This window comes from Numida meleagris, chromosome 4 (genome assembly GCF_002078875.1).
Source record: "Numida meleagris isolate 19003 breed g44 Domestic line chromosome 4, NumMel1.0, whole genome shotgun sequence".
NCBI classification, from domain to species: Eukaryota; Metazoa; Chordata; class Aves; order Galliformes; family Numididae; genus Numida; species Numida meleagris.
Genome location: NC_034412.1, coordinates 89,548,610 through 89,567,051, shown reverse-complemented (window position 1 = coordinate 89,567,051; position 18,442 = coordinate 89,548,610). Strand labels below are relative to the sequence as shown.

The 18,442-nt window shown below is 48.1% G+C and overlaps 1 protein-coding gene across 6 annotated transcripts in view; it reads right to left on the bottom strand.

Annotated features, from left to right (window-relative positions):
- The window catches only part of MXD4 (MAX dimerization protein 4), a 36,566-nt gene extending 28,150 nt beyond the window's left edge, over nucleotides 1–8,416 (bottom strand). Inside the window, exons 1-2 of one of the 6 annotated variants that reach the window (XM_021396328.1) lie at nucleotides 8,192–8,416; nucleotides 7,601–7,769 (exon numbers count right to left, since the gene is read on the bottom strand). In XM_021396328.1, the coding sequence (XP_021252003.1) occupies nucleotides 7,601–7,769; nucleotides 8,192–8,255 (233 nt within the window). In that variant the 5' untranslated portion in view covers nucleotides 8,256–8,416. The remainder of the gene's footprint in view (nucleotides 1–7,600; nucleotides 7,770–8,191) is intronic. The other 5 variants (XM_021396332.1, XM_021396327.1, XM_021396331.1 and 2 more) reach the window with 5 other exon arrangements.

Here is an 18,442-nt window from a genome sequence, read left to right as displayed (position 1 = left end):
TTCTCTTCCAAACTAATAGGCTTTCAGATTCATTTTTCCCCCCAACTGATGCCTCAGGTTTCTGCCACCAGAAGGCGGCCCTAACTTCTTGGGGATTTGTTTTTTTTTCCAATTGATTCAGCTGGAAATACCGATTTTATTTATTTATACAGCCCAGACTGAAGACATTCCCAAAACAAAGTTACTGTCACCACTTTGAACCCAGCGACTTCCTGGAGTCTTACTTCTGTCCAAGCAGCACCATGTGCAGAACGTAAGGATCACTATGGGGTGTGTGTGGACATATCAGGGGCAATGTTTCCCCGACCAACGTGTGCCCTATGCAGCAGGAACTGCTCTGTCTGTGCCCACATGCACCCAGAGTACCTTGATGAGAGCAGCACCATGAACATTATCTCTCTGGCCTCAGAGAGGAAAAGAGAAAGAGCTCATGCAAAGGAATAGCCATTGAAGAAAGCCACAAGCAATTTATTTCAGGCCGGCACAGCTACTGATCCCACAATGAATTAAGTGAACAGCCCTCTGTGGGCTAAGGAAAACCCGGACACACACAAGGTTCAGCACTGATGCTGATCCGCTTTTGATTGAAAGCGTCCCAGTGTTGCTACTGAGACATCAACTAAGCAGCCATTACCTGCTATCATTTGCAGAATAGCCTATGGAATATTTTTACGACTTGTTACATCAAGCGAGCCACATCCAGATAGTACAGGTATTCCTCTAATGCCACACAAGCGCTCCTGACCGATACAGTGAGACTGAGAATGGTTTATAAAGATACTCTGTGCTATGTTGGCATAACTAGTTGGACTGGGGTTATCACATTTTAATGTCCTTGCCATTTGACCCCTAGTGAGGTCCCTATTCCCATATACATGGAGATAGACCAAGCTTTTGCTCCACAAGAAGCAAGGAACACCATGCCCAACCAGCCAGCGCTCACAAAAAACACACAGAAAACACTCACTCACTCTGGAACCGTTCTGCACAAAGACCGGGCAGGCCGGGGACAGTCATGAAGGACCATGAAGGAGATGCAATACTGGCAGATGCAGCCAGGCCAGCTCAGGACCGCACTCCCATTAACCAAAACAAATTGCTCCAACACCTGTCTTCTCGGGATGCAGAACCCACCTCGATACCTGCAGCATGAGAGAACTGGCAGTAGCAGGAGCTGAGCAACACTGAACCCTTGGGGACAGCCTGGGAACCAAACCTGGAGATCTGACATCTACCTGACCATTGTTCCATCTGCAGAGCAGCCTGTGGAGAAGAGAAGGCTCAGGGGAGAACTTAACGCTCTCCACAACTGTCTGAAAAGAGGTTGTAATGAGGTGGAGGTCAGCCTCTTCTCCCATGTAAGCAGTGATAGCACAAGAGGAGACAGCCTTAAATTGTGACAGGGGAGGTTCAGTTTTGATTTAGGAAAACTCACTTCTCCAAGAGTGGTGAGGTATTGGAACAGGCTGCCCAAGGGGTGGTGAATTCGCTGTTCCTGGAGGTATTCAAGAAATGTGGAGATGAGACACTGAGTGACATGGGTTAGTGGGCATGGGGGGGATGGGGTTGACAGCTGGACTTGGAGATCTTAGTGGCCTTTTCCAACCTTAATGATTCTATGAAATGCCCTATAGCCTAGAGGCACTCTGGGAGGATTAATCAGAAAGCATACTATTTTTTGTTCATTTGGTTTGGTTCATTTCATTTGGGGGAGGAAAGGTGAACCTCTAAATACTATTTACTTCCTCCTTCTTCTACACTATAGAACATCACAAGAATACGTGATAAACTCAAGGAGGGAAGGTTTGGATTGCATGTCAGGCGGAAGTTCATTACAGACAGAGTGGTGAGGTGCTGGCACAGGCTGCCCAGAGGGGCTGTGGATGCCCCGTCCCTGGAGGTGTTCAAGACCAGGTTGAATGGGGCCTTGGACAACCTGGTCTACTACCAGATCTGGAGGTTGGTGGCCCTGTCTGCAGCAGGGGAGTTGGAACTTGGTGATGCTTGGGCTCCCTTCCAACCCAAGCCACTCTATGATTAGATGAATATCCATCTGCTTATGTTTGTAAGGCAACTTAGTGAGGAAAAAGAACTAATCTGCACACAAACCTGCACCCCAAGTGCTACCAAATTTCAGAATGAAAGCTTTTATTATTTCATTGATATAGGGAGGGGGCCGGGAATAAGAAGATAGATGGATATGTATGTTTATAGAAGAACATATATATATTCACATAGAAGAACCAGGCCTATGGCTGCAGTTTTCAGACCAATGGTCTGTGGAGCCTTTCTTAAAGTGGCTGCAAGAGAAGGAAGACTTCTGATGTCCAACTTAAGTCCACTATGCTGGGTTCTGCATCTCCACACATGACTTCGGGGACCTGGGGGTAACGCTGGTAAAGGAGTCAGTAAAAACCCTCAGCTGAAAATGGGAAAGAGAAACCAACAACCATCATCAACAAAGTAATAGATCCAGGAGACCAGGAGTGCTGCTGCTCAGTGTTGAGCTGTTTGCAGGGATGTTGGCCCAGGACAGCCCTAACACCATCCTGCAAATGGCAAGCAGTCAGCTAACAACCAAGCAGCAGTTTTCTTAGTGAATGCACTGTCCAAGGAAGGTATGGAAGAGGAGCCAATAAAGCAAGGGAACCCTATGTCCACACCTGAGCTGCCATGGGACGCACATGGAAATACTGCAGCCCACCACCTACACTGCCCTGCACGAGGAGTGTAACACGGAGCCTGTGTGCACGCACAACATGCCCCTTACTGACTGTTCTGGGGGAGCTTTCCAAGTTGTATTAAACTGGACACACCACTTACGGTGTGCTGGTGTGGAATTCATCCACTAGAAACAACTTCTGCATTCTCCTCACAGCCTTGCAGATTGGGCTGGGCACTTCCTTACACACAGCTTGAGCCTGCAGATTCAAGTTCATGCTGCTAGATGACGGCCATGATTTTGTTTCCCCTCACTGACACCAACACTGCAGCTTCCAGGCACTGCAGGCTTAGCGCAGCTCATCAGTGGGGAAGGAGCAGTTGGTAAGATTTATCACATTAGGACCAAAAGCATCAGTGTGAAAAACAAGCTGAGGGATATTGATTGCTGTCCCTCTGCTGACAGTTTTAGGAAAGCAGACTCAGAGGGATCCATCGAATTCAGAAAGCAGAGTCGTCGTCCCCACAGCCTGCTTCAGTGCTTTCTTCTCAGCCTTCCACAAAATAAAAAAGAACAGAAAAATAGAAGTCAGCTCTGATCCCTACGCCGCATGGGCATGGAGCGACATCTGCGCAGAGCCAGGGACTCGCTCTGCAGGGCACGTGCTGCCCCTCGCCGTGAGCCAACACTAACAGAGGAACCAGGATACGGAGCTCTGTTTTTATTTGAAACACCAAATGAAGCTTTCACCCCTTTTTACATATAACCCTTCACCAGAGTGCAGCAAAAAGTATAGCCCTATTTATATAACACTCCGACCAAAATACTGATTTTGATAGAGAAGGCATATTTATGAACGGGCCTTTATTTTGCTTTCATGGCCCCCCCTTCTGTAACGCAGTTCCTAAAGGAGCAGGCCAAACACTGCACCACTGACGTCCAATTCCTTTCTCCACGAGTCAATGTAACCGTGACCTCAGTGGACTGGCATCCAACGCACTGATTTCGGTTCTCATTTTACCTTATTTCTGACCCTTTTGGGTCAGGAACGCTGCTGTCCCTGGGCTGGTACCACACTGTGCCACCAGCTGCACGGTAGTGCAAATCCACCTCACTCAGGGTGAGAATACAGGATTGCAGCACCAAGCCTGTTCCTGTTGTCTCCTCTGCCCCCTTTTTATTAATATAAGCACAGAAACGTTCAGGCTTTCGGGTGTCACGAGGACAGGACACAGAAATCCAGCTACCTGCAGGCCAAGCTGGGTTCCTACCTGAGCTTTGCTAGCAAATGTCACCACATTTCCAATCTGCGTTGTGCTCCTCCTTGGCACGCTGCACACGTTATCTCTCCATTTCACAGCAACCTCAGGGAGACATCTGAAGGTTTGTCATTAAAATTTCTAAGGCACAAGCCCGCTAAACCCAGCTGTTTGCTTTATGCCTTTCCTATAATTCTAGATAGACATTAACCAGAGTTATCGGACTGCACTGCACTGCTTTAGGAGCTACAGTTATTGCTCGGTGAAGAGGAGACATTTATTATCCTGCGGTCAAGTACATGATAAGCATTTGTGTAACAAGATGCGACCTGGGTTTACCTTTCCTCCTCCCAAAAGTCAACTGCAGGCTTCTGCCTCTCTCAAATCTCAGGTTCTCCTTGCACAACAAACTCGCAGCTTCATTGGCCAGAGGATTTTGGTCAGAAATATTGGAGAGGCACAAGTCCGAATCTCAGCAATGGCCATCAGAGAGAAAATGGAGCAGCCTGGTTCATGGGACACAAAAATGAGCACACTGCAGGAAATGTGGCCAGAAGACATCACATAAAAACAGGTAATTCTCATGTAGAAGTGAAGAAGATGGCTAAAAAATGTCTGCTAGCCACTGACCACCCTGTAAATATCCTGCTGAGCAACAAGCTGCTAAAGAACAGTTCCAGTTTTGATCCAAAGGTATCAGTGGGCAAAGCAAAAATGTGGAATTCCTGCAGCGGACAGTAGGCTTATAGATTTGGATTGATTAAATGCAGTTATGCTCCTATTTTTCCTGCTATGAACCCAAATCTGTCATTTAATTCCCATGGGGAAGCTGGCATTGCCCTGTCCCAAGGGTCAGCACCCTTCCTTCCATTCTGCTCCCAAGAATCCCAGCCAAGATGCACCCTGCTCGGCAGGAGGCCGGATGCTCCGGGTACCATGACGACACCATCTTGGCAGGGGAAGCAACACCTTGGTCAACAACAAGGCTGTTCTGCCCCAGTCCCCAGACCCACAGCCAGAAAATCGGGAGCAGCTGCAGGGGTGCTCCGAGCCCCCACAGGCAGGCAACAACGGGAGGAACTGCAGAGCAGAGCGGTGCGTGGCACAGCCTCCTGCTGCTGACACTTCTCCCCTCCTCCCCTTTCCTCATTTTCCCAAAATGAGGAGGAAGATGTTTTTCATGCTTTTATATTTATATACATAAATATATTTAGCTCATGAAGCGTGCAAAACAAACATATATATATATATATATATACATATCGGTTTTTAATCTGATCAGACAGTATAAACAAAGGGAGCTGAGGATGCTGCAAGCAGCAGGACATAAAAACAGATGACGAAAACAACCAAACCCCTGCAGTTTCGAAACGTGCAGTTCTCTGCTCCTTTCCTTCCCCTCCAACCTTAAGCACGTATTTTTGTATCTAAGAAGAACGCAATCGTTAGGAATAAACTTCAGACACATATGCACCCTGCCTGAATCTGATGCTCCAAGCCTGGAAAAGGGTTGAAGTAGAACAATAGCGACAAACGCTTTGCCCAGCGCTTCACACCACCACGACCACTCCAGATCCTCTGAACTTTGGCCCGTCGTCTGCCCCTGGTAATCTCCGAGTTGCTTAGGGAGACTTAGTGGCATTACCCAAACTCTAGACTGGGGTTTAGACCCTGCAGCCTATAAGCTCCAAATAATAATAATAAACAGCGATGCTGGTGTACTTCGTGGGGCTCAGACTGGATGTTCTAATGTAAAGATCATTCTTCCTCCTGGAATTCAAGCTCAGGGGCAAAGCTGAGCAGCAATAGCTCAAAGTGTGGATGGCAGCAGGAGGTACGATGCAGAGGTGCCCACACAGCTCCTAACACAGCAGGGTGCTGCATTTCAGCAATGCGTCTCCACTCACAACCTGACAGCATCCACGCCATGCAAGACAAACCTGGGGGGGCTGCCTCAGGGCTCAGTTTGGGAAGCACCACCTTGTCCCATAACACAAAACTCATTGCTGATCTAATCACTGCAGTGAGGAGGAAAGAAAGCGCAAGGAAATGTGTAGGTGGCATGTCACAGGATTGCATGTTGGAGGCTGGCACTGCTGCATGGTGAGGATCAGAACAAAAGTCCGAGCAGGTAAACAGAGGATGCAGGATGGTAACTGCAAGCAGGCATGCATGCCTCAGCTTCTGCAACACCAGCAAATCTGTGACCAGAAATCTTTTAATTCTGCTGTACTTGATAGGTTACAAATCCTCTCCTAAAAACTCCGGAAAGCAGCTTACGGTTCAGACAAATAACTATTTTGCAGGGATGACAAGAGACCTAAGAAAGGAAATGATGGAATAATAGCTCTCTAAGTAACACAGCTTTCCAAACACAGGAGACAGAAGAAGTCCGTAAGATGCAACGAGCGCTTTGCAGTGGGAAATCCTAGGAGCCCTGCTTAGATTCGCCATGAATTTGTTTCAAAAGGCAGCCAGCATACTTTGTGAGTAAATAGCTAGAAATCTCCAGGAGCACAGTCTCAGGAAACATCTCCCACTCCTGATGACTCTCTGAAATGAACTGACACCTCCGTACTCCAAAATGAGACAAAGAATTCAACTAAACCCAAAAACCACACCTGAGTGCTGCAGCGAGAACGCAGCAGCGTGTGCCTGACTTACAGCGGGGGACAGGGAACAAGCAGCTTCCCCAGCAGCTCTCTGAGAGGCACTGCTCAGCTGCGGCGGGCAGGAGCCGGGCATCGGCTCTGCCTTCCCAGGGAGCCAGCTGCCAGCTTTTGATTTCAGTCTGCACCTCGGGCACCCTGCAGTATCCCTGCTGGGGGAGCGAGAGCGGTGCGGGCCCACCGAGCTCACGGCCGCTTTGCAAAACAAGTCACGTGCGAGCCGAGTTCACGTTAGGCTATTCCAGAGGAAGCACCGTGCCCAGCGGAACCGGCGGTGGGGCCAGGCCCAGCCGGGCACAGCGACTCTGGAGCAGCCTGGAAGAGCCGAGCAGAGCGGAGCGGAGCAGCACAGCGAGGGCTGGAGGAGTTCCCAGGCGGGGGCCGGCACTGTCCCTGTAAGACAGCCTCCTGCACGTACACAGCCACTGCCGGAGCAGCAAACAAAGCTCCAGAGAGCCTGCGCGCAGCCGCCCTCCGCTAATGCCATCGCAGCACAGGTAGCGCTGCGGGGAAAAAAAACAACAGGCGACGGCACAACAAGGCAGGCGACGGCCACGACGGGCCACGCGGTGTGACAGTGGCACGCGTTGGCCGCGCTCCAGCACTGGGTCAAGCTCGCTCCGGCACCTCCTTGCCGTGTACCTATGGGAGAAGTTCAAGCACGGGGCTGGGACCGTCCCGTGCACGCGGTGATCCTGAGGCCCCACGGGGGGAAGGTTATAAANGGGGGGGAGGGGGGTGTTGAATTAGTGCCATGCAAAGAAAGGGCTGCGTGGGGCCCGGGGAAGGCGCCGGCAGCGAGCGCGGAGCAGAGCAGAGCCGTGGGGGCGGCCGGCCGGGAGGAGATGGTGTACGCGTGGCAGTGTTTATATGAGAGATCAAAACAGAGCCAAGCCCATCCAGGGAAAAATGGCGACTCCCGGGATGGGGGAGCCGAGCCACGGGGTTCGCTGCTGTTTGGATCGATGGGACACGGGACAAGCACTGTGGGGATGCGCTGCGTCGGTTACCTGTTATTCGGGGACTTTCTGGCCATGGAGCCTGCCTTTGTTTTCTTTCTGGAATAGTCACTATCGAAGGGTAACACTGATGCATAGCCATGTTCTGCTTCTAGGGACAAAGTCAGCATTAGTGGCAATATATTTTTTCCATGCATTTTTTTCCTCCTTTGCAGGAACGCTAGGGGTAAAGAACAGAATTTGTTGCGGTTGATTTGGTGGGATTTCATTCCGGCATCTCTTAAAGCAGCGACACGCACGCACTCACACACGCAAATAAAGGCCACGGCGCGGGCACAAAGCGCAACGCCACCCGAAGTGCCACCGCCGCAGGATCCCCCCCATCCACGCGGGTCAAAACCACAAAAAAAAATAACGACCAAAAAAAAAAAAAATGATCTACATTCAGAACGGTTTGCTCTATTCCAAAAGCAGTTTGTATTTTGTGCTGATGCTTTCCGACCAAAAAAAAAAAAAAAGTAAAAAAAATAGGGAATAAAGCGGAAAGGCGAGCGCCGTGCCCCCCGCGCGGCGGCCCCGGGGCAGGTGGGGCGCGGGGCCCGGCCTCACAACAAAGGGAGAGCGGCTCGCGGCGCCCAGTACCTCGGTCTCTTCTCTCCAAGTACTCGGCCGCCTCCAGGAGAATTAACAGAGAGTTCAACTCCATGGCTGCGTGTGAGAAGAGGGCAGAGCCGAACCGAGCCGAGCTAAGCTAAGCCGAGACGAGCTATGCCGAGCCGAGCCGAGCCGAGCCCCCCGCACCCGGCCACTCCGCTGCGCGCCGCGCCCCGCGCCGAGTTCACGCGCGGGGGACTTCCAAGTCCCCAGTTATAAGGCACCTCTCTCAACCTACATTTGACACACAGCCGACGGGCAGCCCTCGCGGCCAATAGGAAAACGGGGTTCAGTGAGGGGGCGGGACGAGGCCCCTCCATGGGGCCAACCGGCGGACAGAGCCCCCCTCCCTTTTCCTCTGGCTGGGGCAGGGAATGTTGACAGATCCCCATCTCGCCTCCCATTGGCTGGCCACTATAGTAACAATTTAGAAGCCGAAGCTTAGCAACAGCACGTGGTGGCCCGGCCCCCTCGCGCGCTGATTGGCCTGCTTCTTGCATGTTAAGCAGCTAGCTGGCGCTGATTGGCGCGATGGCAACTATGCAAATGATAGAGAGGAAGGAGCCAATGGGGCAGGAGGGGCGTGGCAGGCAGCCGGGGGAGGGACGGAGGGAGGAGACAGCCAATGGGCGTGGAGGAGGCGCGGCGTTGCCGTGAGGAAGAGGCAGGCGGGGCGGGGCATCGCAGCGCCTCACGTTACAAACAAACCTGCAGCCAGGCAGCGCGCCGCGGGAAAAGCGTGAAAAAGGGAGACGGGGCAAAACCAAAAAAAAAAAAAAAAAAAAAAGCGGGGCAGAGGAGACTGAGCACTCCCACAGCCCTGCCGCGCAGCCCGCGCTCGCCGCGGGGGCTCAGGGCCGCGGTGCGAGCTGCGGGACGGAAAGGCCGACACGCCAGCGCACTCGCCGAGGAGAAGCAGCAGGCCACGCGCTGCGAGTGTACTGCGCGTGCGCGGGGCGGGGCGCGCATGCGCTGTGCGGCGCAGGGGGCGGCCGCGGGTTGAGATGGGGCGGGGGGCGTCGGTGCCGCGTGGGCGTCGGTGCTCGGTGTCTTGTCGGCGCCTGGTGGCTTTCAGCACGGAGTTGTTCTCAGGAAACGGGAGGGCCGTTCGGAAAGAAGCGAACTGGGATGAAAAAGACGCTGCCAATTAGATGGTAGGGATCTGCGTAATAAAGCGCCCGGCGCGTGCGTCTGTGATCCCTCACAGGCGAGCGGAGAACGGTAGCGCTGCAGAAATACAGCGAGTTAAAAATCCAACATGCAGCGAAAGCAAGGAAACGCGTCAGAAACGCAGCAGCACCGCCCGCCGGCTCCCCGGCTCCTGCCAGCACACGCAGCTGCCTTCCGTCACTGGCACCCAGCAGCCACCCACCAGCGCAGCCTGCTGCTGCAGCGCCGGGCAGGAAGGAGCTCGCCGCCTGCCTGTCCGCGCTGTCCCATGTGCGCTGCGAACTTGGCCTCTTTATCTCGGCTTGCTGCTGCACAGCTGCTGCCTGAAGATGAGTTGGCTTTCACACGAGGAAGAAGTTTTAAAATAGATGGTTTTTAAGCGGTGCTGCGAGTGCACACTGGTACGTCTTCCGGCCAGAAGCGCTGAAGGCTGTCATCAGCCCTGCTGCCGAACAGCGCTTGCACGCACAAGCGGTCCTGTTGATTTCAGTTAGCTGCTTGAGTGAGAGCTGCTCCGCACATAGGAGGACGCAGAATATTGTGCTCTGCACTTATACTTTAGCAAAAGACATCACCTCCCGTGGGTTCAGTTACAGGTTCGTTTTAAGAGTAGAATAGCAATTCAGATTTAAAATACGGATTGTGTTTTACCTTTTTTTTTTTTTCTTCCCCCCCCACAGGAATGTAGTAAGATTTCATATATGTAGGTTTCTCAGAAAGTAGTGTCTCCTATTTATTTCCATGGAAACTACAACAAATAGAGCACAATAATAATGTTTAATAGAGCAAACTCTCAGCTACAAAACACTTTCTTCAACACAGTCACCACCATTAGCTGTGCATTTTCACCAGCAATGAACAAGAGCCTGCATGCTGTACTCATAACAATCTACACCAGGAGAGGTGACCCACTGTCACTGCTATTGAAATGTATTACCCACTGCCTCACTATGCTCACAACATCCACTGTTTGGTCTCCAGAAACGTTCAGCAAGCCTTGATGAATGTCGGTGGCTGCAATTTTTTCCCCACATGGAAGAATTCCATTTCTCACATTTATTTCATATACACTTTCATATTAGACACCATCTTGTCAGACTGCCCCTCTGCTGCCATCTGTCACATAGCGACAACATGTAATAGAATATTGGTGGGAAGGCTCAACCTCTACTGCCATACCCCCAGTATCTGCCTCTAGTGTCATGGGCCGACATCATAAAATAGGAGGCATTACTTTTGGAGCAGCCGTCATACATTACACCTGGTCTTTCATTAGTCTGTATCTTTGCCTCAGATAAGTGAATGTGATATGGCTGGTGAACGCTGCTGATCACATAGAATCATTAAGGCTGGAAAACACCACTGAGATCATCTAGTCCGTCAGCCCATCCTGCTGTGCCCACTAAGCACCTCCCTCAGAGCCACATCTCCATGTTTCTTGAAAACCTTCAGGTATGGTCACTTCCCTGGGCAGCCTGTTCCAATGCCTCACCACTCCTGAGGAGAAATTGTTCCTAATATCCAACACAAACCTCCCCTGGCTCAATTTAAGGCCGTTAACTCTCATCCTATTTGGTCCAGTTCCCCAGGATGGGACAAAATACAAGGCTGTAGAGAAAGCAGCATTGTAGCTGTAATTTAAGGGAATGCTATATCTGCTTGGAAAAAGTACAACTCTGTACGTTGCACAACAGAGGAGAATTCAAAGTATGTATGGCAATAGAAAAAAAAAAAAAAGACTGCTCTAAAATTTTTTACTTGTTGCCTGAACTGCTGAAATTCTGCATGTGGATGAGACAGTAATGTCTTCACTGTAAACCCATCAAGATTAATGGCCATTTTGCTGCTGACTCCGCTGGGAGTAGATTTAGAAACTATTTCACGTTGCTTTCTTCTGTGAAATAACATGAAACTATATATGCATAGGTCTGCATTGTCCACACAGGAAAGGAAGTTCCCTTTGCCTGACCGCATGCAATAGGGCATGTAGTAAAGAAAACAGAAAGATACACAGATAAGGCAATGCTGTTCACTCCTGTAGCCAGGGGACTAGCTGTACCTCAGATTTGCAGAGTATCTGTATTTCTTAGTATGCGTGTCTAAATGCATCTTACAGTCTTTGATACCCACGCTGTACAGTCATACGGCCAGAAAGGAAGATAAATGCAATCAGTGTACAAATGTACCTGGGTGAAAGCAGGGTGCACTTGTACCTAAAGCAGGGATTCAAGTATGGCTTTGCCAAGGCTCCAAGGGCCTGAAGCGTCTCCTGCTCCTCCTCACCACACTTGACCCATGCTGTTCGCCTCTGAAGCTTGTGCATGAGTAACTGTCATGCAATGTTGTTAAGGGCTGCAAAATAGGCCCCCTTGCAGTCACGACAATAGCTGATTTCTGTTCATGATGTCGGTCAGTCTGAGTTATAAACTCTATTTTTTTGCTTGAGCAGTCAGTGTGTGTGTAACCACACGCGGACCTATACAGACGTAGCCCCTACAGATGACATCCAGAGTAAATCCACATGCTTTTAGGTAGGAGTGAATGGATTGGCTTATACCAAACAAATGTTGTACGTTGTGTACATTGTACAAATGCACACATTAACCTGTAGTTGCATTGAAGGAGCTTCTGTACAGCATGCAACATTGCGCTAGAGTACTTAAAGCAGGTTTACCAAGATATTTCCTGGAGTAAGTTCTTCTCATGAGGCATCATTAAAACTTTCCAAATACTTAGAATGAATTGGACTGGATCTGTTTTTATTTGTACCTCTGATCTAGGACTAGCTTCAGAGAGGTCAGCATAGAGGCACAGGTGGATGTGAAACTGAACTACTGTGAGAACCGAAGGACATGCTCTAAGATGCACACGTGCTCAAAGGCTTTGCAGATTTGCATCTCTAAATAGCCTTTTTCCATTTCTACAAGCAAGCAGCAGGAACAGCTGAGTGCTAAAGGAACAGCTGGCCTCCAGTGATAGCGGGTGGCTGTCACTTCATGGTGAAGTTTGAAAACCTTTATATTTAGTAAACAGAAGGGAGAGCCATCAGTAGCCACACCCCACAACCTGCTCTCTGTAGTAAACTCACAGCCTGCGCTTTATGATTGGAATGCCAGTACTTACATTTTTAAATGCCATCATTCCTTTCCTTTCCAAAATCCATCAGTGGTGTGACACGCCATGTGAGGCCGCTGATGCCAGAACTGCTTCTTGTCCTGCACTGCAATAGGGGCAGAATTCTGATGAGAATCCATACTTAGAGAAACTTGCTTTGTTCACTGCTCACCGCATCTACTTTTAAAGAAATAATTAGTCCTTACACGCTTCTCAGATTTGGCTCACTGCAGCTACCACCTATTCCTTTCTTTCATCTTTTTAAGTTCCCTATTGTATCTTATCCCTGTGTCCAAAACCTTGGCCTCCTTCACTGTGCCTTGGAATCCATCCTCTGCTTCCTCAAATGTTGCAAGGCTCAGTTTATTAACTAAGAGCTTTAGTTGTCTTCCCACAGAGGAGGGGATCTGCACTCAGAGCTGGCACTGACAAGTTCCATCTCCTTGTCTCAGCACCCCACATCCCATTTACTCTCTCATCTCACCTGTGGTTCAGCTCATTAACTCCTGTTTCCTAAATGCAGAACCCAAACCACCTGAAAGGTGAATGGAAGGAAGTTCAGAAGCAGTAATTTTGGCAGTGCCTAAGCCCAATCTGAGATGCTTTAACTACACCTGCTCAGCTAACTAGAGCAGGGCAGAAGACCACTTTCCAGCCCCGATCTCAAACAGCAGATACTTACTGGACACAGGGCTGTGATAACAAATCAGCCCCTACTGACCTGAGTCACCCCTGTCTGCTCAGGTGATGGGTTCTGTATGCGATGCTCACCAGCCCAGCTTCCTGCCTGCTCTGGATCAGTTGTTTCCTGCACTGTTGGAATGGCTGGCTTTTCAAAAATGGTTGAATTTGCCATGTTTTTGTTTGCCATTTAGTTAGGGTTTATGAAATGCTACTTTGATTGAAAGTCAAATTTGAAATGTCAGTCCTTTATAAAATCCTTTCCTTGTTAATTGCAGCAGTATGAAAGACAACATTTGTATCTTGGCATCCTTGAGGGCTTGGCTGAGGGACCTTGAATGCCCCGTGCCAGCACTCCCTGACTGGCGAGCTGCACGGAGTGTGAGACGTGCAGTACCCTGCTCCTGGCCCTGCAGCCATTTCTGTGACAAGGCATGAAATTATGATTAACTGATTGAAGTGAGGCATAGGTTGAAAAGCTTGAGAGACACCAATTTACTCCATCAGCCTGCTCTACGTCAAACCCTATTTTACCTAAGCCATGCCTGACAATTTTGGATAGCATCTTCCTAAAAAAATCTTCACATATGCTGCCACTCTCAAAGAGCTTTGTGAAAGGCAGCAGTACCACTGCTTTCATTTTAAAAGACAAAAATAAACAGAGACATAGACAAAACAATTCAGTGTCAGTGAGTGGGGGAAAAGCTGGAGATAGGACTGGGTACCCGGTTCCCAGTGCAATATGTTAGGCATTATGTTACGCTCCAAAAGCAGGATTTATTATTTGATTTTGATTCCAAATCACGGACATGCCACAGCTTTATTATATTCCTCTGGCATAGGGAGGGGACATTGTGTACGTTTGTATCGCATTAAAGTTCCACAAAATCTGTAGCCTAGTGCAGTGCAAAGAGGCTTTGAAGAAACTATGACTCAGATCCACTTTGTGTTAGAGTGCTTACTGGGGGTCATGGGCATCTTCCTGAAGTTACTGCCTGAAGGAGCTGCTGAATTAAACATTTCTACTTTAACCCATAACATTTGCAGTTAGGCCTTCTTATTAGGTTACTTTGATATAAGCATGTCATATAGCACTAAAAGTGTATTCCAGGTTGCTGTCATGATCATGTAAGCTGTATTGGTGTTTAGCACCACTTTTGCAGTCCAGGAGAGAGAAAGAGAGCAGGGCTGAGTGCATGTTAACAAATGGAGATGAAACTTCAGTGTAAGAGAAGAGGGAGGCAACTCTGGGCTTCATAAATAAAATCAGTCAGTTGTAACACAGCCTCAGTAGCATCATTGAACATGATGGAGCCTGTGAATGTATGAACATTTAAAAAAAATAATAAAACATTTTCTCACCCAAGATACCTGCCTTCTGCGGGTCTGTGAAGTGAATCTTGTCTATTGAGTTTGCAGGAAGAATCTCAAAAAAAAAAAAATGGTATTGTTCTTCAGTCTGAAAATCCATCTAGATTTGGAAGAATGAGCTCATTTGTCCTGTGGAGACAAACAGAGCTGTTAGCTCCCATTCGTTTCTGGAGTATTCATTACAGGTAAGAGAAAAATGTCGGAGAAGTAGCCTTACACATTTGAGGATAGAATTCTCTCACCTGGACGTTTGGACATCCAAGATCAACTGAGTTGTACGCTTGGTGAATCAGATTTTGAGATGAAAAGGAATTACAGGTGGACTCCTAATGTCTCATATATGGCCTTTCCTCAGGAGCCAACTATGTGCTAATGTGTACGGGAGAACATATTTTTGTTCATCAAAGGATTGATGTCTGTGACATATTTACAGGCCTGCAGTAAGTATGTAAGCAAATCAATAAGTTTTATTCCCAGTAGGGAAAATTAATGCCTGATGTGGCTGATGCAGATCTATGACTGGGCACAGGGTTCTGCCACTTGTGTTAGCCGTGAGTAGATCTAGATGAGTCTGGAAGAGCGTAGGTGTAACCTGTGCTGTGCGATAACACTGTTTGTTTCTGCAGCACATCCGAGACTGCTTAGTCAAGCTTTGCCAGTTCAGGCCTTTTATAGATATTAGTAATTAGGTAAGTAAAATGCTGTTCAGCTGAAAGAGAGAGGAATCGGTATTGATTCTAAACCTCATACTGCTGGTACAGTTGGGCCTGTACCACTCTAGTAGAGATAAAAGAGCTGGTGCATCAATACACATGGTCAGGAGGAGATCAAAACAGCCCAGGTGGTAAATAACCTGGGCAATTGCCTGCAGCACGTAAAATTAGGGAGCAGCATAAAGACTTGGCAGGTGAATAGTCAGCAGATGCTGTCTTATCTCTCTATTTGCTTTGGATGTTTGGGTCTGACCCAAAACATGTTGAAATCAATTTGTATCTTCTCTGTTACGATAGGCTATGCACCAGGCTCTGATCAGCTGTGGGCCTAATTAAGTGATTTTCCTCATTGGAAGCTAATTAACCCAATAGAGGAATGAAACTGAATGCTGAATGAGGCACCATATCTGTAACATACGCTTCAGAATAAAAAATTGTGGGCTTGATTTCTCACTGTCTCTTATGCTGCATAAAGCGAGTATAGTTTCCTACTCTATTTTATGGGTAAAAATACAGAAGCTGAGTGAAGAGTCAGACAAAAGGTCTGCAGAGACCTCCTGGGCCACTCTTGCCTGGTACTGGATGGAGTTTTGCACTACACCATGAAGAAATGTCATGGGAAATTCAGTCCCATCACATTGTGGTGACAGGGTGTCTGCTATTCTTGCTCAGAGGGTAAAGCAGGTAACATGAAAATGTGAAATCTGCAGTAATTAATTAGATAATGGGAAATCAATCATGCTAATGGGTATGTAAACATTGGCAGGGTCTAAACATTACTGCGTGGATGGAAGTGATTTAGTGAATGCTTCTTTCAGAGGTTGTGGGTGGGAGGCTGTGTAGGTCTGGCCAGCAGTGATAGTGTGGGGTGCCTTCCTGTGCTGCTTCACAGCTCAGCTTCCAAGCTGAGAGCTGGCTCTAGTGCTTTACTCGACACAATGAGCCCCAGCAAAAGGAAGATCTTTGCTCAACAATCCCATGACACTTCTGTGACAGGGATGGAGAGGAAAAGGCGTAGCCTCCAGGAGACACAAAATTGCTGAAAGCAATACATGGTTGGATGGTGACAGAACAAAGGGGGATGATTTTACACTAAAAAAGGGGAAGATTTAGATTAGATATTTGGAGGAAATTCTTTTCTCAGAGGGTGGTGAGGCCCTGGCACAAGCTACCTAGAGAGCTGTGGATGCCCCATCCCTGGAGGTGCTCAAGGCCGGGTTCGATGGGCCCTGGGCAGCCTGAGCTGGTGAGGAGCAACCAGCCCACGGCGGGGGACTGGAACTGATGGGCTGTAAATTCCCTTCCAACCCAAACCATTCTGTGATTCTATGATTCTGTGATAAGTTCAAGTCATGCCAAGTAATTCTATCACCTCTATATTTTTGAATGAAACGATGAGGATCGTTTTAAAATGTCATGCATATTGGCAGTTATCCCAGAAGGTGTGAAAATTAGTAGAAGTACATTCCTGGATCAAAAAAAGGTAGCTGTAATGTTCAGAGGTGCACTGATGGGACTTAAAGCTTTACCTTCTAATGAACATCTCTCTGGCATTTCAGGACCCCTGATCTACAGCTATGAGGGATTGTAATTAAAATCCAAACTCCTGCGAGCTCAGAAATTCCCCAAACGCAGTAAAGTCTGATTGCTGAGCAGCAGTACTGTTCACTTCTGAAATGCTGTCATAGGCTTCTCCAAATGTGAATGAATGAACGAGACCCATAAAAGGGGCAGCTTTTGTTAAGACTGAGGTGACTAGGGCAGGACCAAGGAGTGGTCGTGGCCTTGTGTGAAGCAGTGCAGATCTCCCACCCACAAAGAAAGAGTCGGTGCTGGGACACTCTAGTCCTGCAGAGGACCGGTTTGTGCTTGATGGAGGACAAAAACCCAAGAGATGGTGGATTGTTCATCCACACCTCCTTACAGATGGGTGGACTTATTGCACAGAGCTGCTGCTATTAGCAGAGGAGCATGCTGTGTGTCTGTCCTGACATCAGGTAGAAGAACCCTATTTGATGGCTCATCCCTCTGCTTACAAGTTTGCCTCTGCTTCCCAAATAAAGATACATGCTTTACACAAGGCAGAGAGCATGACAGCTTAATAAGGAGGAGGTAGGAAGTAACATCTGAGCGTGACCTCTGCTTTCATTGTTTGTTTGTGCCTTTGACATCTCATAAAACACATTAAACCACCCCAAATGCATACATCTGGGCTTTTTGTCTTGAATACTTGTTTTATTTTTTTAGGGCTTTGGTTACCTGTGGAGCCTACTGTTTATTGCATGATGGTTTTTGCCACTTAGGCACTATGCTTAATCAGATTTGTAAATTAATTCTCTCCTGGGGCTTCTCTTTGTGTGCTCAGAAAGCATAAAAAGTGTTCATGACACGCTTCAAAACATACTAGTTACATTAGTCATCCTCTCAGCATAATAGTTTTATGGAGAACACTTCATGTTAAAAACGTCCTTTAAACCAGTGTCTTTATCCCACTTTTGATCCCTGCAGTTACGTTACATGTTAGTAAACAGCTACACAAAGGCTGTAATCGTGATTTTTCTCTGGAGGAATTACCTACTGTTTATGTCTTCAAGTACCTATTACTATTTTTTCATGATTTATTCAACTGAAAGAATTTTCATTCTGGAACCTGACCTTCTCCCAGTAGCTTGGAAACTGCTTTAAAAAATTAGCACTGCTGAATCATTGTGTGCCTTGTGCCTGCTCCCCATCTCCTCAGCTCTGCAGCCCCTTCTGTGGTACAGAGGGCAGCAGGGGCAGAGGGGAAAATCCAGAAAATCACAAGATAATGTAGCTGTGGTCTTCTCTTCAATCCATTGGGACCCAGGGAAAATCACATTCTTAAACAACCTATCAATCCCCTTAACCTATCAATCCCCTTCTCACCCCTTTGCACACCAGTCTTTCACTTTGTGTTTAACGGGAAACCAGCAGATAAATCACAGCTTTAAATTTCATAGAATCATAGAATGGCTTGGGTTGGAAGGGACCTTAAAGATCACCTGGTTCCAAACCCCCTGCTGTGGGCTGGGCTGCCAACCACTAAGTCAGGCACTAGATCAGGTTGCCTCATCCAACCTGACCTTGAATACCTCCAGGGACATGGCAATTTTGTAGTTACTGAAAAAAAGAAAAGAAAAAAAATGTAGAAACTCCTAAACTTTCAGAG